Raw genomic sequence first — 24,862 nt, 5'->3', positions numbered from 1 at the left:
GAGCCCAATAGTTTGAGGTTGCTGCGAGCTATGACGCTGCAGCACTCTACCGAGGGCAACAAAATAAGACCTATCTTACAAAAAAAAAAGAAAAAGAAAACTGCTTTGTGAGAAGACAAGTCACTAGGTGCTGGTTAGGACAGGAGCAGGCTTAAGGAGCCAGCAAGATAGGGGGGCAGCAAGGTGGCTGGGACAGTGCTGAAACCTGCAGGTGGAATATATCAGGGGTATCCAGGTTGTCTGGGTTTATAATCTTCAGCCACACAGACCTCAGTTGGAGTTCTGTGCAGAATAGGGAAACAGCTGGGGTCTTAGTTAAGTCCAGGAGCCTCATAATTACTCAGCAGAGTCTGAGTGTCCGCACAAAGCTGATGATCCCACTCAGCCCTGGCAGAGAAAACCTCGCTGGGCCCTTAAATCTTGCAGTGGTCCCAGCCCAGGCATTGCTAAGCCAGTGCTTTGTTTCTCAAACATGGAGTGTTAGGGTTCCTCTGGAGTGAGCTAGGGGACCCCAAATCTCTGCCTGAAGTTCTTACTGGGTTGGTTAGCTAGTCGGTGTGGATTTGACCTTGGGCGTGAGTCAGTATAGTCTCGTTGTGGAGCTCAAGTGGAGGCACTGGGTAAGAGGTCCTCCCCTGTGCTTAAAAGATTGTCATTAAGAAGCTGGGCTCAGTGGCTCACGCCTGTAATTGCAGCACTTGGGAGGCTGAGGCGGGTGGATTGCCTGAGCTCATAGGTTCAAGATCAGCCTGCTCCTGAGTGAGACCCCGTCTCTAAAAATAGCTGGGCATTGTGGCAGGCGCCTATAGTCCCAGCTGCTCGGGAGGCTGAGGCAAGAGAATCACTTGAGCCGAAGAGTTTGAGGTTGTTGTGAGCTGTGATGCTATGGTACTCTACTGAAGGTGGCAAAGTGAGACTCTGTCTCCAAAAAAAAAAAAAAAGGTTGTCATTAGAAAAGAAGCAAGACCATTGAAAGGTTCTTAGAGACTTTTGTGCCCATGGACAATTCTGAGCTAATGTAAAGGCCTGGTCCAGGGGAGCCGTGGGGAGGGACCTCAGCTGAGGAAGTTGTTGGGGGTGGGGTTAGGAGGTAAAGGTGGGATGGGTGGGGCCTTCCTCAAATGGTAACAGTGGGATCTTAGAGCTAGTGGGTCTTTATTGATCCTCTAGTCAGGAAGGCTGAGGCATGGATAGCTTCAGTGACCTGAGCTGACTCACACAGAGAGGTGGCAGTTGGGGAGGACTAGAGCCTTCGTGCTAAGAAATCCCACCATGGGTTCAGCGCCCGTAGCATAGTGGTTACGGTGCTAGCCACATACATCAAGGTTGACAGGTTTAACCTGGCCTGTGCCAGCTAAACAACAATGACAACTGCAACAAAAAATAGCCAGGCGTCATAGCGAGTGCATGTAGTCCCAGCTACTCAGGAGGCTGAGGCAAGAGCATCACTTAAGCCCAAGACTTAGAGGTTGCTGTGAGCTGTGATGCTATGGCACTCTACTGAGGGTGACACAGTGAGACTGTCTCAAGAAAAAGAAAAAAGAGCTCTCCCAAAAGCCATCCCACTTCTCTCTCCCTAAGGCTGGCTGGGCTGAGCAATGAAAACCATCTTGGTACCTGGAGCCCCTTAGATGTCCTGGGGATTAAGGAGACAAGGTCCTCTGTATAGTTTACTGGGGCCACAAGAGGAGCCCCTATTCTGGTGCCCCCACTTCAGCTGCTGTTCTCAACCCAGAGCCAGCTCTTGCTGACCCTCCTGGGCTCACAGGCAGAACCCAGATTGGCCTTTGTGGTCAGCGGTTGTGTTCAGACCTAGGACAGACCACAGGTGAGTGTTGCAACAGGCTTGGTGCTGGACACCAGGGTGGAGTAGCTCAGTAGGTCTCAGCCCTGCCTACCTGCTAGAGTCCTCCGGGAAGCCTCCATGGCCACTTATTAGAAGACGCTAGGTCCTGCTGGACAGAAGTGGAGAAGCTGGGAGAGGCAGAGCCAGAGAGGAAGCTGGGACTTTGCCATCTTGGACACCCACAGCTAGCCACAGGTCACTCTAGCTCCAAGGCTCCTCCTGGCTGCCCATGTGGAAAGAACTACAAACAGTACCCCTCGGAGATTGCTCTGGAGGCCTGGGGGTGGCCCTCTGCTCACTTGGCCTGGGCATGTTTGGTGGCAGTTATAAACTCATGAACCTCTGGGGTAACCTTTGGGCAGGGCTGCTTACTGGTGAGTCATGTGAGAGTGACGTGGCCCAGTCAGGGTGACCTCTTGGAAATCCTGTGGGCCAGGAAGGCACTATTTGGAGGGAGAGGAGAAGGGGTCCTCAGAGATAGGGCATTGGGTTGGGTCTTTGTTGGTCAACGTCTGTAGCAAGGAGTCCACTCAGAAAGCTGAAACTGGGCATGGGCCGTGGAGGGGCTCCAGATGGCTGAGGCCTTGGAATTGTGCTCTGGGCTTTGTCATTCAGCCTGTAGGAAGGGAGTGACTCTGTTGAGGTGCCTGAGGGAGGGACATGTTACTCTGTGACTACACAGTCCCAAAGGCAGGGAGCCTATTGTAGCAAAAGCCACCCTGTCCTCGTGGTGTACTCAGATTGGGGTAAGGGTGGCCTGGGATTTTGTGAGTCAGCCAGAGGGTGGGCTGCGCGTGGGGAGGGCTGTAGCCCAGATCCTTGGGCTGGGACTGGCAGACCATGGTGAGACTTGCTGCTCACAGTGGCAGGCGTGCAAGAATTGTCCCTGACAGCAAAATGCTATCATTTGGGGTCCACCTTTCTGCAATCGCCTAGGCCACCTGTGTGGGGAAGAAAACAACTGTGTTTTTCTCTATTCATGCTAAACCCTTAAATAACCCAGTGAGGAGGGTTTTTCTCATACCAAGCAATCTTCTGATTGCACACATCAGCTGAGTGTCCTACAATTTCAACTTAGTTCTGACTCTACCTATATCAGATCCATAAGTTAAGGGCTCAGTCCTACAAGATGCCTAACACTTCAGTCCCATAAGACTGCCCTTAACTTCAGATGCCCCAAAATTTCAGTCCCATAAGACTGCCCCTAACTTCAGCTGGTATTTACAAACTATAAACTGTGGTTCCCATGAGCCCCTGCTTGAGTTTGACCATTTGCTAGAATGGTTCACAGAACTCAGGAAAACAGCTTATCAAAGGGTGCATCTCAGGAGCCATCAGCAGAGATGCCTGTGTGCTGCCCTGTCCTCCCGGGGCTGGCCACTGTGCAGTCAGCCTCTCCCTGCTCGCCCAGCATTGTCCTTTGGGGGGTTTTATAGAGGTCTCAAAATGTGGGCATGATTGCTCATATCATTGGCTGCTGGCGATCAGCTCAGCCTTAAGAGGTTGAGATTGAGGTTAGGCATAGGGCCAGAAGTTCCAGTCATCTAATGATGTGGTTAGTCCCCTTGGGAACCAAGCCCTTTCTAAGGCTGCTTAGGAGCCCACAGCCACCTGTCATCTCATGGGCATACAGAAATACTTTTATTATTTTGGAGGTTCTAAAAGTTTTAGGAGCCTCATGCCGGGAAAGTGAAAGAACAGGGTCCAGAGAACAAATATATATTTCTTTTTTTTGAGGCAGAGTCTCACTGTGTCACCCTGGGTAGAGTGCTGTGGTGTCACAGCTCACAGCAACTTCCAACTCTTGGGCTTAAGCAATTCTCTTGCCTCAGCCTCCCAAGTAGCTGGGACTAGAGGCGCCCACCATGCCCAGCTATTTTTTTTGTTGCAGTTGCATTATTGTTTAGCAGGCCCAGGCTGGGTTTGAACCTGCCAGCCTCGGTGCACGTGGCCGGTGCTATAACCACTCTGCCAAGGGCGCTGAACCCAAATACATATTTCAAATACATGTCACCTCTGCCCCCCACCAAGGGCAGTGTGCCCCAGACAGCATTTCAAAGCATAGCCTTTTAGTGTCCAGAGGATGAGATGATATTCACACCTCCTCACTCTGTGGTCTCTGGTAGTCTGTTGTAAAGGTGATGTCATCATACCCAGGATCCTTGGAGACGTCTGTGGGTGACAGACACAGGTGTCAGCCTGGGTGCTTGCTAGGACAGGCAGAGGATGGATGCTCCTGGGGAGACAGTCTCCTGGCCACCTTCTCTGTCTCTAACCCTGGTTGCTTCTTCGCACACACAGATACCTCGTTCGGCACGTCGCCTGGGTACAGCTGTGCCACGGACCGGGCCGAGGAGCAGCGCCGGCAGGACAGGCTGCCCTACATCGACGACTCACCCTCCTCCTCGCCCCACCTCAGCAGCAAGGGCAGGGGCAGCCGGGATGCGCTGGCCTTGGGAGCCCCTGAGTCCACCAAAGCGGTGAGTCCCCATGGTGCCTCCCCGCCCGGGGCTGGTGGGCCAGGTGAGGCCCCTGAAGCCCAGACACTTGCTCAGGGTTCACAGAGCAGGTCCAAAATGGAGCAGCCGATTACTGGCAAGTCAGGCAGTCACTGGAGACTCCTTCATCCCTGTATCTGGCTCCACAGTGATCTTTTGGATATGTCGAGCAGGGAGATCATGGAAGGCTATGTGAACTGAGCACGGAGGAGGTGGACACAGCATGGTCTTGAGGCTGAGGCCATCACCCAAACCAGTCCGGTTTGCATGGTGGCTCCCGTAAGTGCCTGAGCTGGGGTGGGGTCCTGTCTCTGCGAAGGAGGCTTGCTCCCTTTTACCAGAGAGGGCACTGACGATGGCTCCATCCATGTGAGCAGGGCCCTTCCTGGAAGTTCCCCCTTGATCCTCATTAGCACCCCTGTGGTACTAGCATTGCTGTCCCCTCCACTGTACTCGTGGGGGAGTAAGGTCCTTGCTGGCGTCCTGAGGGCACATGGCTAGAGTAGTGGCACGTTCAGTAGGTGCTGTGCTCTGTACTCCAAGGCCTGTAGACCAGCCACCCCCCATCATGTGGGAACATAGCCCCAAGGTGGCAGCAAGCTGGGCATGCTGTCCCTCTGAGGTAACCAAGCCTGGCGTAGTCCTCACTCCTCTCAGCAGTGCTTTGGGGATCAGACATGAACCCCCACCACAAGGGCAAGGGCCCCCTCCCCCCCCTTTGACCTCCTGGTTCCTTCCTTCTTAGGCTAAGAAGATCACCTGTCCAGGGTGGTTCTCCCTTCTGTCTTTTTGGTCCCTGATGACAAATACTGTCCCATCTCTGCATGACTTGGTCCCTAGTTTAAAAACAGAAGTGAGAGAGACCTGTGCTGCTCCCTGGGAAGAGCGTCTCTCCCCTGCTGCCTATCTTTGCTTTTGTGCAGAGCCAGCTCCTCTTTCTGAGACATGGGGATGGGGTGGGGACCAGTGTGGGACATGTAGCTGCTCCACGCGGCTCACGTGTGCTGTAGCCCTGCACAGCTTCTCACCCTGTGTCCAGTGTCACCATCTTACAGATTAGGAAACCGAAGTTCAGAGAGGCTCAGTAACTTACTCAGGGCCACACAGCCACGAGGTTCAAAGCCATCCTGATTCCTTGATTGATAGGCTTCCCCTCAGCTGCCCGGCCGTCCTGGCACATCCCCTCTGCTGCAGCTTTATGAGTGTGGTTTGGTACAGAGAAGGATCCCCACGGTCCTGAACAAGTAGGCAGGATGCTGAGTCCTGAGCTCAGGCTGGGTCATCCCTATCCATCCATCACCCCGCAGAGCTGTCTTCACCTGACCAGCCCATGATGTACCTAAGGGGAGTCTGATGTGCCATGCTGTGCCCCAGGCCCTATCCAGGGGGCAGGGGCCTCCCAACCCCCTGGGCTCTGACTTGAGAGGTCACCCCACACCTCTCAGGACCCAGCTCCTAGCCTGTGGAGCTGTTCAGATCCTAGTCCCTGACCCCTGCATCCTCCTTTGGCCGCCACAGCAGCCGGTAGAAATTTCTCACTGGACACACTGGGCAGGAGTTGTAGATCCAAGTCTGTCAGGTCTGGAGTCTCTAACCCCAAGCACTCCAGGGGCCCAGAGCAGGGCCTGATGGAGGGTGGGGGCTGACTGAGGAGGGCTGAGAGGTTCTGAATGTTCCAGAGCCCTCTGGTTGGGCTTTTCTCTTCAGGCCTTGGAGCATGGGGTAGGAGCCCCTTGCTCCCTGGAAGCCACACAGCCTTGGCTTTGTGGGTTCCCTGCTGGCCTTGCAGCAAGCCGAGCACGTGTCTTCTTTCAGTTTTGATCTCTGGTGTAGCGGGGGCAGGAATGGGTGTCAGCCTGCTCATCCTGTCCTCCGATCTCCTGGGTAGGCTCAACCCCAACCTCTCATTTGGTCCTTGCCAGCAGGCTTGAGGCTTTGGGGGTTGGGCCTCTCAGGGGCTTGGTGCACTCTGGGTACGGGTCTTCTCTGTGGACACAGAAAGGGGAGGGAGGTAAGCTTGGACAGGGTCTAGGCACCCCGTTGCCTGGGGGGCTGCAGGAAGGATTTACACATGGTGGCTCACTGGGACAGTGTGTGCTAACGAGGGCAGGCACAGGAATGGTGCTGTCTGCCCTGCACGCGAGGATCTTCCCATCTGGAGAACTGGTCCGCCGAGGGTTTGCTGCAGCAGCCCCCTAGCATGTGACCCTGCCTAGAGCCTGGCCCCTGCCCTCTGTGTACATGAGGGGCCTTGCTCTGTATGGTGAAGACACTGTCCTTGTCCAGCCCTAAAGAGAGAGGGTCTTCTCTCAAGCAGCTGTGCTGGCCACACAGCCGCAGCCAGGAGCACCTTGCAGCCCAGGGCATTGCACCCCAATTGTGCATGGGCTGCTCCAGATCAGGGGGACTATGGCTTAGCTGCTGGCCTGACAGAGGCCTGGCACCGGGCTTGTTCACCTGAGTCCCCCTGTGAGCTTTTACTGCCTGGTTGTTGTGAGCCCTGCCTGCTTTGTGGGGTCTTTGTTGTTTTTTTTAGGCTCCAGTTCTGCGGTGTTTGCCCCTCCCAGGTAGTAGGAGGAGGATTTTCCTTCCTCATCACCACCTGCTTTTTCCAGTTGCCCTTCGCCTCTGGCTTCCTCCTGCCTGAGCGCCCTGCCTGCATAGCTTGGCCTTTCACAGAACCAGCACGTGTGGCCCCACGGCTCGAGTTGTTATAAATAGCCCTGATCCCTGCTAGGGACCTTTGCTCTCTCTTGCTCTCCGCTCTTTCCCTCCTCACCCTCCAATGCGAGGTTGACTGGTTTCCAGGTCATCTCCGTCTAATGCCACCAGCACCATTCAGCACCCCAGAAGGTTCTTAGTCTGGGGGGGAAGAGACACGCCCTCTTCCTGTCTTCTCCCTACCCAGCCCATTCCCTGGGCCAGATGTTCCCCTGACGGCCCCACCCTTCAGGACTAGGAGAGGGACTGGGCGCTGTCCTGTCTGCGCGATTTTTCCTCCTGGCTGTCCAAACCGTGTGGGTGAGACAAGACCCAGCCTTCCACCCGCAGGCACCAGCCTCTTATGCTGGGTGGGGCCACCACTGGCTCTCTGGAGCTCACAGCAGCAAGATTGTTCCCCAAACATGAGCAGGATGCTCATGGCTGTTGCGGTTAGAGACCTGCTGTTCCCTTCACCTTTCCTGGTGTGGAAGGGGGAGCAGTGTCCAGGCACCTGTAAGGGCAGGCGAGGGCCACATCCACCCTAGACGGAGGGGGTGTCACAGGCCCCCACCAAGTCTGTGCACCATGGGCAGAGTGCTTTAGCAGCACTTCAGGGCCCAAGGCAGGCTCAGCTGACAGTTGCAGGTTCCCAGAGCCCGCTCATTTCTGGGCACAGGTGCAGAGATGCTAAAGGAGTCCTCAGAGCTTCGTGAAGATGTAACTGAGTCTGGCACCAGGTCTTTCAGATCCACTCATTGATTCGTTTATTTTTTATTTATTTATTTATTTTTTTGAGACGGAGCCTCAAGCTATCCCCCTGGGTAGAGTGCCATGGCATCACGCTCACAGCAACCTCCAACTCCTGGGCTCAAGCGAGTCTCCTGCCTCAGCCTCCCAAGTAGCTGGGACTACAGGCGCCCGCCACAACGCCCGGCCATTTTTTTTTTTTTTGGTTGCAGCCATCGTTGTTTGGCGGGCCCGGGCTGGGGATTTGAACCCGCCACCTAAGGTGTATGTGGCTCGCGCCTTAGCCGCTTGAACCACAGGCGCCGAGCCCATTGATTCATTTATTAAATGAATTTTGTTGTGTACTGAGGTGTTCCAGGCACTGTGCTGGGCACAGGAAGTTTCCAGTCCAGGTACAGCCATGCCCTGAGGAAAAGTATGTGTGTGGGACCTGGGTGTCCTTTCCTGGACCCGCTCTGTCTCAGCCCAGGTCTTTTAGTTCTCTTTCTTTTTTTATTTTTGGAGACACAGTCTAATTTTATCACCCTGGAGAGCATCCCATGATATCATAGCTCACAGCAACCTCTAAACTCCTGGGCTTAAGTGATCGTGATCCTCCTGCTGGGACTACAGGCGCCCGCTACCACCATGCCTGGCTATTTTTTAGAGAAAGTTCTCTTGCTCAAGCAGGTCTTGAACTTGTAATCTCAAGCAATCTGCCTGCCTCTGCCTCCCAGAGTGTTAGGATTACAGGCGTGAGCCACTGTGCCAGGCCCTCAGCACAGGTCTTGGCTGTCCCTGCACGCGCACTTGTGCACACACGCATACTCATAGCTCACACACACACTCAGGGGCCTGCACACGCTTAGAAGATTCTTAGTGCAGTGAGTAGTGGCCCAGAAAGGCTTTCTAGGTGGTCCCAGTGGGCAGGTGAGGGTGTGATATAAGCCCCAGGAGGAGGGCAGAGGGATTGAGCTCCCCTCCCCAGTTTATACACAAGCAACTGAGGCTCAAAGCCAGAGGGCATTTGCCAGAGACCAAGGGCAAACCCTGGGTCCTCTGTGGAACCTGCCATTTGTACCATGACATGGGCCTGGGAAGTGGTTACAGAGACAGAGCGGCTGTGCTGGGGTCCTGATTCCAAACTCTGTAGAGACACCAAAGGGCCTGCCTGGGTCAGATCCTTCCTTCCACCCAGCAGTTTTCACATGTGTGATTTGGCCCCTGGAGGATGTGGGGTCACTTCTGGGGAAGAGAGCATTACTCACATATGGTAGGTAGAGGTCAGCATTCTACAAGGCACAGGACAGGACATGGAGCCTTCCCCAGTCAGTGATTTTCCTTGAGAGGTTGGGGAAAGTAAGTGGTGGCAGGGGCCACAGCTCTAGCTCCACACCTGTTGCCCAGCCCCAGGGACAGGACTGTCACATCATCTTTGGTGGATGCAGAGCTGCTTCCCACACTGGCACTGCCCTCTGACCACAGGGCAAGCAGGAGGAGCCCAGAGGGCGTGCTGGGAACAGGGCCAATCCCTGGCTCTGCTGGTGGCTGGGGCGGAAGGAGTGGCATGGCGGGAGTTCATACTGCCTTTGGCGTCATCATGTGTATTGGTTTGCTGCTGTGGCAAAGCACCACACATTGGGGAAATTTATTTTCTCACTGTCCTGGAGGCCCAAGTCCAAGATCAGGGTGCCAGCAGGATTATCTCTGGGGCTGTCTTCTATGCGTCTGTCCTGAGGTTTCCCTTGTGACTTCATTCTAACTTCATCACCTCTTTAAAGCCTGGGTTTCCAAATACGGCCATTTTCTGAGGCACTGGGGTTAGGGCTTCAACTTACAGATTTGGGAGACATAACTCCACCCACAGTATCATCATAAGTAGGATTAGAGTGAGGTCTCCCAAGGGATGGGCACTCTGTCCCTGGTCACACCCAGCAGTGTCTCAGCTCTGTCTTCTGGAGGCAGAGGCAATGGAGCCTCACCAGGCTTTCAGCCAGGATGTCAATTGGAGAGGGGACTTGGTTATAGCCCACCTGTAACACAGTCAGGAGTCTAGAGCACAGGGTCAGGGGGCAAAGGCTATGAGCACCAAGCCCAGGGTTGCCCTTGGACAGGTGGTAGTCCGTGGGAAAGGGTGTGGAAGGGCGGTGCTGCCCAGGCCCCAGCAGTCCAAGGGTCAGGTGGAAGCAACGGCAGAGACTGTGGGCAAGGAGGACGCCAGGTGAGCAGTCTGGAGGGGAGCCAGGGTGGCCATGAGCTGGGCTCCAGTGTCCCTTTGGGTCAGGTCAGAGTCTTGTTTTTCTTACTTGACTGGGCCGGGGTAGCTGCTCCTCCATCACAGGCAGGAGGTGTGGGAGAGGCTTGCCCAGCCGGCTCAGCACCGGACTTCCCATCTCCCAGTATGTTGAGACCAGGGGTGGCCCTTGGCTTTAGAATGTGCCCCACCCAAGAATTTGTAAGGGACCGTGAGCAAGTGGCTGAGTGTGTGCCAAGACCATCCCTTCCCCTGTCTACCTTTTAATTCCATGTGGAGCCTTCTGGAGGGACTTGTCCAGAAGTGGACAGGCAGGCCTTCCTCTCTGAGAGGGGCCGACATGAGCGTCCCTCTCCACCTCTCTACCTCTCTGTCCCAGGCGTCCTCAAACTACGGCCCACCTAGGACATTTATCTGGCCTGCTGGGTGTTTTTGCCTGCCTGTCCTGCTTAGCAGCCGACTCGTCCCAGGGCCCTCAGTCTGGCCCTCCAGTGGTCTGAAGGACAGTGAACTGGCTCCCTGTTTAAAAAGTGTGAGGACCCCTGCTCCATCCCTCCACCCCAGTCTGACTTCTATTGTTTCTCCGGCAGAGTGAACTGGACTTAGAAAAGGGCTTGGAGATGAGAAAATGGGTCCTGTCTGGAATCTTGGCTAGCGAGGAGACTTACCTGAGCCACCTGGAGGCGCTGCTGTTGGTGAGGAAGATGTGGAGGGGGCTAAGCAGGGGTTGAGGGTAAAGTTCCAGGGGATGGGGGACTCTCACTCACCAGTCTGAGGGGAGCCGTTGGGGCCTGGGGGCAGCTCACCCTCCCTGGGGTGGATACTGATGGTAAACTCAGTTACCACACCAAACTGGTTTTCAATTTTTTTTTTTTTTTTTTGCAGTTTTTGGCCAGGGCCAGGTTTGAACCCGCCACCTCTGGTATATGGGGCTGACGCCCTACTCCTTTGAGCCACAGGCGCTGCCCTCAAATTTTATTTTTTTTATGGGATTGAAAAATAAAAGGATGACCAGGCATGGTGGCCTATAATCCTACACTCTAGGAGGCCAAGGGGGGCGGCTCCATTGAGCTCAGGAGTTTGAGACCAGCCTGAGCAAGAGTGAGATTCCCATCTCTCTTTTTTTTTTTTTTTTTTTTTTTTGAGACAGAGCCTCAAGCTGTCCTCCTGGATAGAGTGCTGTGGCATCACAGCTCACAGCAACCTCCAACTGCTGGGCTCAAGCAAGTCTCCTGCCTCAGCCTTCCAAGTAGCTGGGACCACAGGCACCCACCATAACACCTGGCTATTTTTGGTTGCAGTCATTGTTGTTTGGTGGGCCTGGGCTGGATTCGAACCCGCCACCTTAGGTGTATGTGGCAGGCACCTTAGCCATTGAGCCACGGGCGCTGAGCCACCCATCTCTATTAAAAATAGAAAAACTAGCTGAGCGTTGCCGCCGGTGCCTTTAGTCCCAGGAGACTTAAGATAGGAGGATTGCTTGTGTCCAAGAGTTTGAGGTTGCTGTGAGCTATGACTTCACAGCACTCTACCCAGGGTGACAGAGAGAGACTTTGTCTAAAAAAGAAAAAAAACAAGGACGGTGCCTGTGGCTCAAAGGAGTAGGGCACCGACCCCATATGCCAGAGGTGGCAGGTTCAAACCCAGCCCCAACCAAAAACTGCCAAAAAAAAAAAAAAAGGAGGGGGGGATTATGTGTGTCACATAACCCCCAAATTTTTGATGGTTGTGCAGTGCACCAATGAATGACAGGCCCTCTGATCTGTGTCTTCTTCCAGCCCATGAAGCCTTTGAAAGCTGCTGCCACCACCTCTCAGCCAGTGCTGACCAGTCAGCAGATCGAGACCATCTTCTTCAAAGTGCCTGAGCTCTATGAGATCCACAAGGAGTTCTACGATGGGCTCTTCCCGCGAGTGCAGCAGTGGAGCCACCAGCAGCGGGTGGGCGACCTCTTCCAGAAGCTGGTGAGTGGCTGGGAGCAGCTGTGGGGCATTCTCCTGGGTTTAGGGTGTGCTGGGGGCTGGTGGCCGGGCAGGGGTCAGGTCTGCCGCTCTGCCTGAAGGTGTGTGCTGCCATCAGACACCGAGATGATGGCCTCGAGTCAGAGCCAGCTGTGTTTTGGTGCCCAAGATGCCAAAGTGCAGGTTGTGAGGAGGGAGAGACTGGGGGGATTTTGCCCACCCAGCTTCGAGATCAGCATGTGGGGCTTCTCACCTTTCCTCCCTCCCTGACACCCGCCATCTCCCACCTCCACTGAATTTACTCAGGATTCCAGGCTCCAGACAGGCGCACCTGCGCCCTTAAAGGCACTGGGGATCAAAATGGTGCACTGCCCAGGACAGCAGGACTTAGACAAGGGACAGAGAAGACAGGAGACAAACACTGGCTGGAGAGGGAAGCACCAGTGGAAGTAGAGAAGGGTTGATTTTCCTTTATTTCATTTTTGCAGTTACTTGAATTAAAAGTCCTTGAATCACTAGGAGATTTTTTTTTTAGCTGGGTCTCTCTCTGGTGTCTGCACTAGAGTACAGTGGTGTCACCATAGCTCACAGCAACCCCAAATTCCTGGGCTCAAGCCTGTCAAGTAGCTGGAATGACAGGTGTGCACCACCACACCCAGCTAACTTTTCCATTTTTTTGTAGAGGTAGGTTCTCTCACTTGCTAACAGAGGTTTCAAATGCCTGTCTTCCAGTGATCCTCCCAGCCTGGAAGACTTTTTTTTTTTTTTTTTTGAGACACAGTCTCATTATGTCGCCCTTAGTAGAGTGCCGAGGTGTCACAGTTCACAGCAAACTCGAACTCTTGGGCTGAAGTTCTCATAGCAACCTTCAACTCTTGGCCTTAAGCGTTTCTCTTGCCTCAGCCTCCCAAGTAGCTGGGACTACAGGTGCCCACCACAATGCCTGGCTATTTTTTTTGTTGCAGTTGTCATTGTTGTTTAGCAGGCCCAGGCCAGGTTTGGAAGGGCCAGCCTCGATGCATGTGACTGGCACCATAACCACTAAGCTATGGGCACTGCCAGGAGAATTTTTTTTAAAAAGATGGTATGAGGAGGGGAGACTTGGGCAATAAAAATCAAAGTAGTGTATCCAGTGTACTCAGCCTACTTTGAAACTAATTTATAGCTTTCATAGGAAAGCGATAACCCAATTTTAGCCCAGGAATATGGGGAGAGGGGAGAGGGGAGGGTGATTGGTGGGATCACGCCTATGGTTCATCCTATAAGGGTAATGCGAATCTCTCTAAATGTAGATTAAATGTCTTAATACAATAACTAAGAAAAAGACATGAAGGCTATGTTAACCAGTTGGGTGAAAGTATTTCAAATTGTATACAGAAACAGTACACTGCACCCTATGATAGTATTAATGTGCACTGCTGTGATTTAATAAATAAATAAATAAGTAAAAATAGTGGGAAAATTGCTCTTAGGTACTGAGAGGGTCCTGGCAGAGAGAAATGATAAAAACAGGGCATCCATGTGGCTGTGTCTCCAGCACATTTAATGCTAAGGACTTTCACAATGACACCCAGCTGTGCTGACTCTGGCCTTGGCCTTGGCTTGGGCTTGGGCCTAAGTGTTCTGCTCCAAGGCATGGTTTTCCTATAGGCAGCCGCTCCCTGTGTCACCATGGGCCGCAGACCCATTGGACTTCAGGCAGAGCTGAGGCATGAGAAATGCATAAAGCCCTTCTTTTGTTCAGATTCTTGCCCACTGGGGCTCCTTTCCCCATAGACAGGGAGGAGGAGGCTGTATTTTGATGTAGGTGTCCCCTCCATCTTTGAAGCCCCACCCATTTCTTCCCCTTAGGAATGAGCAATTTAAACCTAGTGGACTTGGCTCAGCCTGTAGTCGTCCTAGGAAGCAGAGAAGCCAGTTGTTGGGGTGGGTTGGGGGGTGGGGTGGGGAGGGACATATCCAGAGCTCTTTCCCAAATAATGTTCTGAAATCTCTCAGAAACTTTTTTTTTTCCATTTTAATCGTCTGATGAACATTGGAATTGAAGTTTGGAAAGCTTCCTCTGGTGTCCTTGAATACCTTTGTGCATCTGATGTGCCAGCAGGAAGATTGGGGAGAGAGACAAGGAAGTTGTGCCCTAGTCACCACATGCTGAGTGCTCACGCACATGCACGCCAGGCTAAGCACTGAGGACTCCCCAGGACAGATGGTCTCCGTGTTTGCCCTCCAAGCAGCTCAGGCCCCGCTGGGCTCCTGCAGCCTCCCCAGCTGGGAGAGTTTAGGACCAAAGGAAGTCACAGCACCCTGCCTGGCTTCCACACCTCTTCCCAAGCCAGGGAACTCTGAGCTCCGTCCAGTGGCACAGACAGCCTGACCCAGATCAGCCCTTATCACCCACCCCTTCCTGCTCTGGGGTTTGTTTCCAGCTGAAATTTTATCAGCTCAGGTTTGGTGGTGGTGGTTGTTCTCTAATCATTTCAGACTTGCGAGTTACAAGAATAGTATAGAGAACTCACATACAATGGCTGTGACATTTTGCCACACTTGCTCTATCTTTTTATACATGCAGGCACATACATACACACACTTTTTTTTTTTAAGTTTATCTTTAAAAAAAAAAAAGGAAAGAAAGGAAGAAAAAGAAAACACCCCACAAGGGAGAAGGCCCCAAGTGGGCCCCTGCCTGTTGTTCTCTCTGGCTCCAAAGACTTCTGCATAAGCCTTAGCTGATACACTTGGCTGATACACTTTTTTTCCCCCGAATACTTCATTGTGTGTTTGGTAAGAACAGGGCATTCTCTTCTGTAACGCACAGTGAATTTGTCAAATTCAGGAACTTTCACGTTGATGGGACACTACCGAGTCTCACTCAGTCTGTATAAATAGCCCCCCACCAAGGCTGGGGTCTTTGTAGCTGTTGGTGTTCTCTGATGCAGGATCTGGTCCGGGATCATGTTAGAGACCTGGTCATCACGTCTCTCTCATCACCTTCACTCTGCAGCAGTCCCTTTGACTTTGGTTACCTTCAGTGACCTGGACGTTTATTGAAAGACAGAGGCCAGATCAGGCTTATTTTATCAGGATGTGTTTTCCCTGACCCTGCGTTTCTGGTGGAAAACAGGACCGCAGCAACACGGCCACGCCCCTCTCTGCACAACAGAGCAGGGGCAAGTGGTCTCCGTTTGTGCTGTAATCCATGCAGCTCTGATTTTGATCAGCCAGAACTTCTCACAGAGTACCTGGAAGATTGCATTCCTGGGACAAGGCAGAGGAGGAAGTCATGAAAGGGTCCTCCCCTCTCTTGTCCTGACTGTGATCTCTAAGGCATCCTGTCACCTGGCACCCTGCGACCTTCCCTGCTTGTAGCCATCTGTGGTTACATTGCCCATGTTGTGTGCTCACTGATTTATCAGGTTCTCTCCTGTTGGAACACTGGCTGCACAGAGCCACACAGTGTCTGCATTATTCACAGCTGTGGTGACAAGGCCTGAAGCAGGGCTGTACTCAGTGACTAGGGAAGGCAGGAGGCGGGGAAGAAGAAGAGCTCTGGGGGTTATCAAGTCTGCAGGCTCTCATCCAGCATGGTCAGTGAGGCAGGGCCCTTTCCTCGTACCCCTGAGGCCCTTTGTGCAGCTTCAGGGGGGTGTGAGCACAAAGACCAGACAATGCCACATGCCTGGTTCACCCAGTGTCTCTGGAAACGTAAAATTCAATATAAATGCAAATGCATGTGGAAATAAAATTTAGGTTTGACATAGAACAAACATCAGGAGCAGTGAATGCCTCAGGCTTCCAGCTCCCCACTGGCTGCAGTGGGGGTTTCCTGTCCTGGCCAGCGAGTCTCTGGATCTGCTCCTCCCCTCCCCAGGTCTAGGTTTGGTGGTCCCTGGTCCCAGTGAAGAACTGAATCCCCCCCCCCCGATTCTAAAGGTGATGGGGGGCCCAGAAGCTACTGCTCAGATGAGCGGGTGAAGAGACACTCCTTAGATACCTTTGGTGTGTAAAGGACAAACTAAATGCCTCTCACCTTACATCTGACAGGTCTTCCACCTGCCGGGTGTGTAGCATGACCCGTGGACATTCCCACCAGGTCTAGGACAGGCTTATGCCTGGGCAGTGGGAGGCCCTTTTCTGCCAGGACAGCTGGACTGTGTATTCCTTGCCTAAGGGATGGATGTGAGCAGAGCACTGTATCTACGTAGGCTGGGGGCACTGACCTCCAAGTTCAGGGTGGTTTCCTGCAGCCAGAGTGACGAGGTGTTGTTCAGTCTCACCTACGTAAAGACCCTTGTCCAGATTCACTAACAGCTTTGAACTTTACCTGCTGCTGGTGTCCCCGTTTAAGTGGGTGGGGTAGGAGGAGTAAGCAGCTGTGGCAGGGAGCCCACACCTGCCCAGGCTGTGAGTCACTGCTCAGCATGCCATTCTGGGAGAGGGAAGGGTGCTGGGGGGAGGGGATCAGGTGGGAGGGAGCAGTGCAGAAGAGCTGAGGTCTCTGCAGCCTGTGCACCATATGCAGTGCCTGGAGCCTGTTCCTCAGAAAGATGGGGTGCAGCCCCTGTCCCGTACCTGTCCTGCACCTGTCCAACACTTTCTTCCTTCCTCCCTGCAGGCCAGCCAGTTGGGTGTGTACCGGGCCTTTGTGGACAACTATGGAGTTGCCATGGAAACAGCTGAGAAGTGCTGTCAGGCCAACGCTCAGTTTGCAGAAATCTCCGAGGTAATTCTGTGAGGCTGTTTGGGCAGGTGCACCTCCAACTCTCACCACACCCTCCACCTCCTACCACGGGCTGCAGGCTGGTGTTTGGTAGAACCTGACCTCAGAGAACTAAGGGCACCAAATCCAGGGCTAGTTGTGACCCAGGCTGTTTCCAGGTTGCACTGGGTTTACTCCGATCAGCCCTGTGCCAGGCACTGTTGTGCCCAGACAGAGGGGCATATGCAGACCCTCCTGCCTCCCAGGGCCAGGGCCTGATTCTAGGGGTTGGCTGTGTTCCTCAGGCACTCTTGCACTGTCTGCAGGGAAGCATGTCCGTAGTTCTGCCATTAGCAGATGTCACCATGAGAGTCCTGGGGCTGACTTTACACCTGTCACTGGAGACCAGGCAGGGCGTGTCCTGCCCCTCTCCTAGTCTAGCCTGCCCGCAACCTTGAAAACTGGGAGCAGGAGGAACCAGCACCAGGGAACAAAGGCTGTGTCACCTGTGCTCTGCAGAGCCCCAGATCAGAGCTACACTAGCCTAGGCCTGTGTCTCAGGGGCCACCATCTCCTTTCCTGCATTTAGCCCTATGAGGCTGACACCTCAAACTGTGGCGTTTTAGCACCGGGGACGCAAAAGAGCCCCTCAGATACAGAGTGGGCTGTCCACGGGGTGGGGGCCAAGCCGAGACCGGAACCCAGCAGGGCCCTGGGGTCTGTATCTAGACAGCCTTCTTCCCAGCCTTTCCCTCCGTGTCAGTTTTGGCATTTTCCTCTTTGGGGGCTTGTTTCTGACTTGCCTTTCCCCGAGCCAGCAGGGACTCCGGTGGACACTCCTCTGCGTGAGAAACACAGTGTTAAGAAACGGGCAGGCGTGGCAGCTCATGCCTATAACCCTGGCACTTTGAGAGACCCAGGTGGGAGGGTCACTTGGGCCAGGCATTCTAGACCAGCCCAGGAAATAGTGAGACCCCCATCTCTACAAAAAATACAAAAACTAGCCGAATGTGGCAGACTACTCATGCAGTCCCAACTACTCAGGAGGCTGAGGCAGGAGGCTCACTTGAGCCCAGGAGTTGGAAGGTGCAGTGAGCTATGATGATGCCACTTGCACTGTAGCCCAGATGACAGTGAGACCCTGTCTCAAAAAAACAAATAGGAGCTAGAAATACGGAGTGAGTCTGGCCTCTCCATCTGGTCCACAGTTTGTGGCTGTCACACCTGGCTTTGTTCTGAGGCTTTGTGTCATTTTACCATTTACTGCAGTGGAGTGGGCGGGGTGCCACTGTGGTATCACATATTACCTGCAGAGCCTGTGGGGGCCCCACTCCACATCAGGTGCTGCTGGTAGCAGGATCTGCAGGTGCCTAAGGCTGCAGGCTCCCCCCCAACCTGCTCTACCCCCCAGTTCTTTCTCTTCTTTTTCTTTTTTTTTTAATTAGCAACTTCCCATCCTCCTAACCCCTGGAATGGTGGCAGAGAATTCCAAGTGATATTGACAAATTAGTGACCTAATCCGTTAAGAGCAGGTTACAGTTAAGTGGCCATGTTCAAGTTCACCCAGATGTGTATTTGCAGAGGAGAGAGGAGACAGTGGTGCGTGCCACCTGGGATGGGGGGTGGGGGGGGTTATGTGGTCCCTCCAGCCATGCACAGGTCAGAAATTGAGCCCATGGTAGGATGTGGGTGGCAGCTCAGCCGGAAGCTGGCTATCTCAGAAGCTCTGTGGCACTTTTACTGTTAGGGCAACATCCACTTTGGTTCCTCATCTGTGTTTCAAAAAAAAGACCCAGGGAAATTGGAGCTGCCAGAGGAGAACAAATCAAGCTGAAGGGGGAAGACTCAGCAGGCGTGTGGAGGTGTGGGGGCCGGTGCTCGGGCAAGGGGGCTTGAGCTCTCCCTCGAGGACAGGGAGGCTGGAGAAATGATCCTCGGGAGATAGGTTTGATCATAGTTGCCCAAGCTGGGTTCCATGGAACACCAGCTCCCCAGACAGTAGATGATAGGAATCAGATGAAAAGGGCTTCCAGAGTCATTCTAGTTTGGGAAATGTGGGCTTAAACCACGCTCACAACTTTTCTAGAGGCAGGAACTCCCACATACCACCATGTGCCTTGTGCTGCCTGGTATTGCCCATCCAGGGGCCTGTGTGTGGAAGCACCTCCTGGGCGCGTGAGCACTTGGTGTTGCAGTGTTCTGTGTGGCTCTCCCACCCCTTCACGCCCTGTGAGAACCCCTGAGTCAGATGTATGGAATAACAGTCACTGCAGGGATGCGTCTAGGAAAGGTGCCAAAGTGACCAGCAGAGTTTGGCCCCAGTGAACTAGAAAGCATCGTCTTTGGTCGTGAGAGGTTTCCCATGGCAAAGAGGTTGGCAGAGCCATCTCGGAGCCCCTTCCGTCTCTGAGCGGTGTGTGCTTTTATTCTGAAGCCTAGTGCAGGGGTCGACTGCAGCTCCTTCCCAGGGAGGATTTCAGGCACACAGGTGTCTTCTCATTTCTATTTGCACCTTGGGCCCGATGAGTGATGCCTTCTACATTGCAGTTGTGTTCAAACATGGCCTATCCACTGAAAAGCCCTGCTCTCCCCCTGGGGATCTTAGTGCCTCATTTTTTCATTAGCATGTACGTTTGCAAATGGGAAGAGGGTGGGTGGGGGTGGACTCTCCAAAGATGAGTGTTCTTAGGAACCACCAGTACCCAACACACTGACTCACCACTCCAGGAAAATAGTGCTGTGCATTGAGGTACCCAACTGTTCCTCCTGCTAGCAGGATCCTCTGAGAGACCCTCAGCTAGGGGCTGTTTTGTCCCACAGGGGACACTTACCATTGCCTGGAGTTAGGATTGTCACAACTGCAGAAAAGGGGTGTTCCTGCACCCATAAGTGGAGGCCACGGGTGCTGCCCGGCCTCTGACAGTGCACCAGGACAGCTGCCCTGAACAGAGAATTTCTACAGCTGAGAAGCTCTGTCCTGAGTGGCCCACAGCCTGTGGGCTCTGCTTACCCTGTGATTTCATCCACTGACTCAGAACACATCCGGACTCTTTGTGGTGAGAGAAGGCTGAGATTTCTGCTGAAAGTCCTTGACCACAGAACTTTGCCATATCAAAGCTGCTCTGTCATCCATGCAAACACATGCTTTTCTCTCCACAGAACCTAAGAGCCAGGAGCAACAAGGATGCCAAGGATCCAGTGACGACCAAGAACTCTTTGGAAAGTGAGTTCTCCATGCCCAGACTCAGTCGTGCCAGCAGAAGGGGCATTGCTAGGAAAGCAGACGCAGTGCCCAGCTGGGTCACCCCTGGTGCCTTCCCTGTTTCAGACTTCAAACTTCAAGGGAGGGGCGAGGAAAGAGCAGCTCGGGGCAGGGTGGGGCAGGGAAGGACCTGTGTAGAATGCAGGTTTTGAGTGGCAGGACAAGGCATGAATCCAGAGTTGCTGGGAAAGTGGTATTAGGAATTTTAAGTCACTTCCTCTGTGAGTTGTCAAAGTGGCATTAGTAGTTATGCTCAGAGAGAACAGCAGGCCAGGCACAGTGGCAGCAGGACCCCTGTGCCACTGGAGCCCGGTGTCCTCAAGCAGGTTCTCAGAGCACCTGTCAAGCCAAGAGCTGTGTCCACATCTGAATCCATTCACAGCCCTCTCAGAATCAACCTCCAGAAGTCCCCAGGTCAGCACTGAGCACCACAGGGTCCTCTGACCTCAGCGTGCATCTGTACTGGGGAGCAGGTCAGCCCTGTAGGCTCGGGTCTGCCGAGCAGCTCTGGACTCCGCATGTGATGTCCCACCTCCAGGTCCGAAGCTTTCTGGGGAGGTGCTCTGGGTCCGCCCTGTCCCTGCACAGTGGGGAGCCGGGGCCTGTAGAAGTTGGGGTGGCTCTGTCTCCCCTCACACTTGGGCTGAGGGCCAGCAGGTGGGTGGTCTCCTTTCCCTATGTGTGCCTTGTCACTCACAGGGCTTTCTCTCCGCAGCTTTGCTCTACAAGCCTGTGGACCGGGTGACAAGGAGCACACTTGTCCTTCATGTGAGTCACAGTGCCGTGTGGCATCCCAGTGAGATCTGTGGTGGGGTTTTTGTTTTGTTTTTGAGGCAGAATCTCTGTCCCCCTGGGTAGAGTGCCGTGGTACACAGCTCACAATAAGCTTAAACTCTTGGGCTCAAGCAATTTTCTTGCCTCAGCCTTCCTAGTAGCTGGGATTACAGGCGCCCACCACAACAACCGGCTAGTTTTTCTGTTTTTAGCAGAGATGAGGTCTCACTCTTGCCCAGGCTGATCTTGTACTCCTGAGGTCAAGCAATCCACCTACCTCGGCCTCCCAGTGTGCTGGCATTACAGGCCTGAGCCACCATGCCTGGCTGAGATTGTGGTATGGAAGGCTCCCTCTTGGTGGCCCATCAGACTCTAGGGGCGCTGCAGTCACTGCCCGCTATGATTAGTCCAGGGGTTGGGGGTTCATCACAACCAGGGTGCTTGGAGTTGCCCCAAGCAGTGGGGGTGGGGGCCGGCCCGACACTGCTAGCCCAAGTGCCTTCCTCTAAGCTTATTTCATCTCTCCAGGTTCTCTTTGCAGATGGGGTTTGGGATCTGGGAGGATTTTCTTTCTCTGAACCTAGGAACTTCATTCCTGGTAGGGGAAGAGTCAGCGTGCCTGTGGATTCAGAATTGCTTACGTGTTTATCTGAAGGAAGAAGAGCCAGGAAAGCCGAGGGCTTTCTCCTGTCCCTGTACAGACCAGTGGTTCTAGACCAGGGCAGTTGTGCCCCTAGTAGGAGACTCAAGGCAGTATCCACAGATGTGTTTGGCTATCACAGCTGCAGGCAAAGGGGTGCTACTGGCATCTAATGTGGAGGCCACAGAAGATGCTGAGTATTTTAGAGTGCACAGGATGACTAACCCTGCCCCAACAGAGCCATCTGCCCTAAAATGCCAGCAATACCAAGGTCAAGAAGCCCTGCCCTAGGCCTTGACAGCTGGAGCCCCACTTGGCAGAGGGCACCCATCATGGGTTTGTTGGAGTGCCCACTTGGCACCTGCTTCCGGCTAATGCTTGTACAAGCATTGTCTGCAAAACCCAGGCCCAAGCAAGAGAGGTGGGGTGGCACTTAGGGACTCTGGTTTTGCCCCAAGTGTCTGTGCTCAGCATGCCGTGGCTGGTGGGTGCCAGCACTGCACTCTGCCTAACTGGAGTCTCCCCCGGTGCAGGACTTACTGAAGCACACTCCCTCCAGCCACCCTGACCACCCCCTGCTGCAGGATGCCCTCCGGATCTCACAGAACTTCCTCTCCAGCATCAACGAGGAGATCACGCCTCGCCGGCAATCCATGACGGTAAAGAAGGGAGAGGTGAGTAGCAGGGGCCTCATAGCACACCCTAGGCTGAGACCCGGCACCCCCCACCCCACCCGTCCTCAGTACGGGTCAGCCTGACCAGGAAATGAGCTGCTTTGGGAATGGGTCACCCTGGCAGGGTTCCAGCCAGTCCTGTGTGTTCGATGCTGGGGTAAAGCTGCAGGGTGACCCCCACAGGCCCCACATCCTCGGGCAGTGTCCATAACTGTGCCTTGCTGAGCTGACTCTGCTTTTCTGTCTCAATGGGTTATGTCCAAGGCTCCCCTCACTTCCCCCATACTCTGGCCCACTCGGCATCTCCAGCCCAGGGGACAGGTAAAAAAGAAGACAGCATTTTATCCTCCTGGAACCCTTCTTCTTGCTAAGTGCCCTTTCATTAAAAATAAGTTAGCTCAGCGCCTGTGGCTCAAGCGGCTAGGGCGCCAGCCACAGTACACCTGAGCTGGCGGGTTCGAATCCAGTCTAGGCCCACTGAACAACAATGATAGCTGAAACCAGAAAATAGCCAGGCGTTGTGGCGGGCACCTGTAGTCCCAGCTACCTGGGAGGTGGAGACAGGAGAATCGCTTGAGCCCAAGAGTTGGAGGTTGCTGTGAGCTATGATGCCACAGCACTCTACCCAGGAAAACAGCTTGAGGCTCTGTCTCAAAAAAAAAAAAAAAAAAATAAGTTAACTGTAGGTCAGGTGGGAGGATCACTTTAGGCCAAGAGTTCGAGACCAGCCTGAGCAATAGGGAGACCCCATCTCTACTAAAAATAGAAAAATTTAGCCGGGTGTGGCGGGCATCTGTAATCCCAGCTACTCAGGAGGCTGAAGCAGGAGGATCACTTGAACCCAGCAGTGAGAGGTTGCTGCGAGCCATTATGATGCCACAGCAGTCTAGCCTGGGCAACAGAATAGGACTCTGTCTCAAAAAAAAAAATAAAAAACCAAACCTCTTTGATCTCATGCAAGGACAACAGCGATCTGGCCAGGGAAGGCACATGCAGGATGTGAACCTGACTGTAATTACCTCTGAGAACCTCCTCTTTCTCCTCCTCTCTCTCTCTCCTCTTTCTCCCTTCTGTCAGCTGTTCTTTTACAGGCACCCTGACCTGGGGAACAACATAGGCACCTTTCACACGGTTTGTAGTCTGCTCCCTATATGTCCAGCTGCCACTTAGGAGGATACCTGGAGAGAAAAGCCTCTGCCTGTTCAGTTCATTAGTCTGCAGCCTTAGGGAACTGCAGAAAATGAGATGTTGCCTGGAAATTGGCAGCCAGGCCCTCATTGTCCTATTTGTCCCATGGGCCTCCTCCTGTGCTGACCCACTGCCAGGGTCTCAGGGTGACCAAGCAGGATGTGTTGTGGGTGTCCACCCCTTTTACTTTTCTCCTGCACAAAGAATAGGAGTTGTCTAATCACTAAGGAAAGCTGATTAGCAAAAGAGAAGGCCCACGCATACTTTTCTCCGTATTTGACACCACAGGTAATCAAAACGGTCCTTAAGGAATCTGCATGCAGCGCAGAGGCTGCAGGTTGGACACCCCTGGGTAAAGGCAGGGCATTTCACAAGGGCAGAGTCCTTTATCTGCACCTTGCCAGCATCTGGACTGGACAAGGGGCATTGCTCATTGAGGAGGGGTCAGTTGGGTGCCTCAGCTGCAAAAGGGGAAAAGGACTTAGGACCTCTGAAAAGTCACCACGAGTCTGACTTGCACCCCGTGGTTCAGAGCATCCAGGGCAGGTTAAAGGTAGTGGCTCGACGGTGGCCAGCCAGGATGGCAGACACATGCCTGCACTGTGCCCCACCCCCTGTCCATTCCCAGGACAGATGCTGGTAATCAGTGGGGCCTTCCAACCCCGGGCATCCCCCTAGTGAGGCTGCCCAGCCAGTCTGCAGACCCCAGTGCAGTAGCAGTGCCAGGCCACACCACATACTGGTGTTTGATGTGACTGATTTGAGGACACCCTTTTTCTTCCCTAAGTATCTGTGATCTCTGCAGTCAGTAACTGAACCCACAGCCTCTATAAGGCCATGAGGCTGAAAGGGCTTCACAACCTTCAACGGACCATTTGGAAGTGAGGGCTGATGACCTCCCCACACCGTCACCATCTGTGTCAAGGATGGTAGGAGAGGACCCTCTACGTCACCAGCAAGGAAAGAATCCACAGGGCCTCCCGTGGGTGGAGGTGGGGTTCTGCCAGCTGCTTTTTCAGGCTGCAAAGAGCATTTGTGGCTGGGAGGCTAGAGCTTTGTCTTCTGCTGATCTCTGAATTTGGTGCGTGCCGTTAACGTCAAGTATGCGCTGTTGAAGGAACTGGCCTTGAGTTCTTATGTGGATCCTATGGGGTCAGAGGGATGTGCCCTTCCATAGGTGAGAAAGTGCAGCATAGAGAGATTGACTGGCTTGCCCATACACATAGCCACGCACCTGCCGGCCACTGTTCAGTGTCAGGGCACCACTGATGCTGCTGCTTAAAGAGCACAGTCCTGGAGCTGCAGGACTTGGCTAAGCAGCCAAGCCAGGATGTGAGGTCAGGTGTCCCTAGGTGTGTTAGACTTTGGTTCCCTTTCTTCCTTGTGAACTGACAGGACTAATCTACCCTCCTCTTGTCTCTGCTCTGCCTGGAGGCAGATGGAGTCTCAAGGAAGAGGATGTGTTCCTCTCAGCTGAGCATGCTACCCAAGTCTGAGGCCCCGGTTGGGAGGGTCGGGCTCTGTTTCAAACTTCCCCGGCAGTTTGGTTGTGGGTGGAGCAGGGCCTCTGTTGGTCTGGACATTGAGTGGAGCAGGGCCTCGATGGGCCTGGACATTGAGTGGAGCAGGGCCTCGATGGG

General features: G+C 53.7%; 1 protein-coding gene across 1 annotated transcript in view; it reads left to right on the top strand.

Annotated features, from left to right (window-relative positions):
• Positions 1 to 24,862, top strand: part of BCR (BCR, RhoGEF and GTPase activating protein) — a 144,072-nt gene that overhangs the window by 72,679 nt on the left and 46,531 nt on the right. The window contains exons 3-9 of the mRNA XM_023508839.1: positions 4,148 to 4,326; positions 10,618 to 10,722; positions 11,806 to 11,991; positions 16,601 to 16,708; positions 19,844 to 19,907; positions 20,662 to 20,714; positions 21,894 to 22,034. Coding sequence (XP_023364607.1) covers positions 4,148 to 4,326; positions 10,618 to 10,722; positions 11,806 to 11,991; positions 16,601 to 16,708; positions 19,844 to 19,907; positions 20,662 to 20,714; positions 21,894 to 22,034 — 836 coding nt within the window. The remainder of the gene's footprint in view (positions 1 to 4,147; positions 4,327 to 10,617; positions 10,723 to 11,805; positions 11,992 to 16,600; positions 16,709 to 19,843; positions 19,908 to 20,661; positions 20,715 to 21,893; positions 22,035 to 24,862) is intronic.

Source organism: Otolemur garnettii, unplaced genomic scaffold (assembly GCF_000181295.1).
Source record: "Otolemur garnettii isolate 467f Iridium unplaced genomic scaffold, OtoGar3 scaffold00281, whole genome shotgun sequence".
Classification (NCBI taxonomy): domain Eukaryota; kingdom Metazoa; phylum Chordata; class Mammalia; order Primates; family Galagidae; genus Otolemur; species Otolemur garnettii.
The sequence above is the reverse complement of the archived record's forward strand: the minus strand, read 5'-3'. Positions and strand labels throughout refer to the sequence as shown.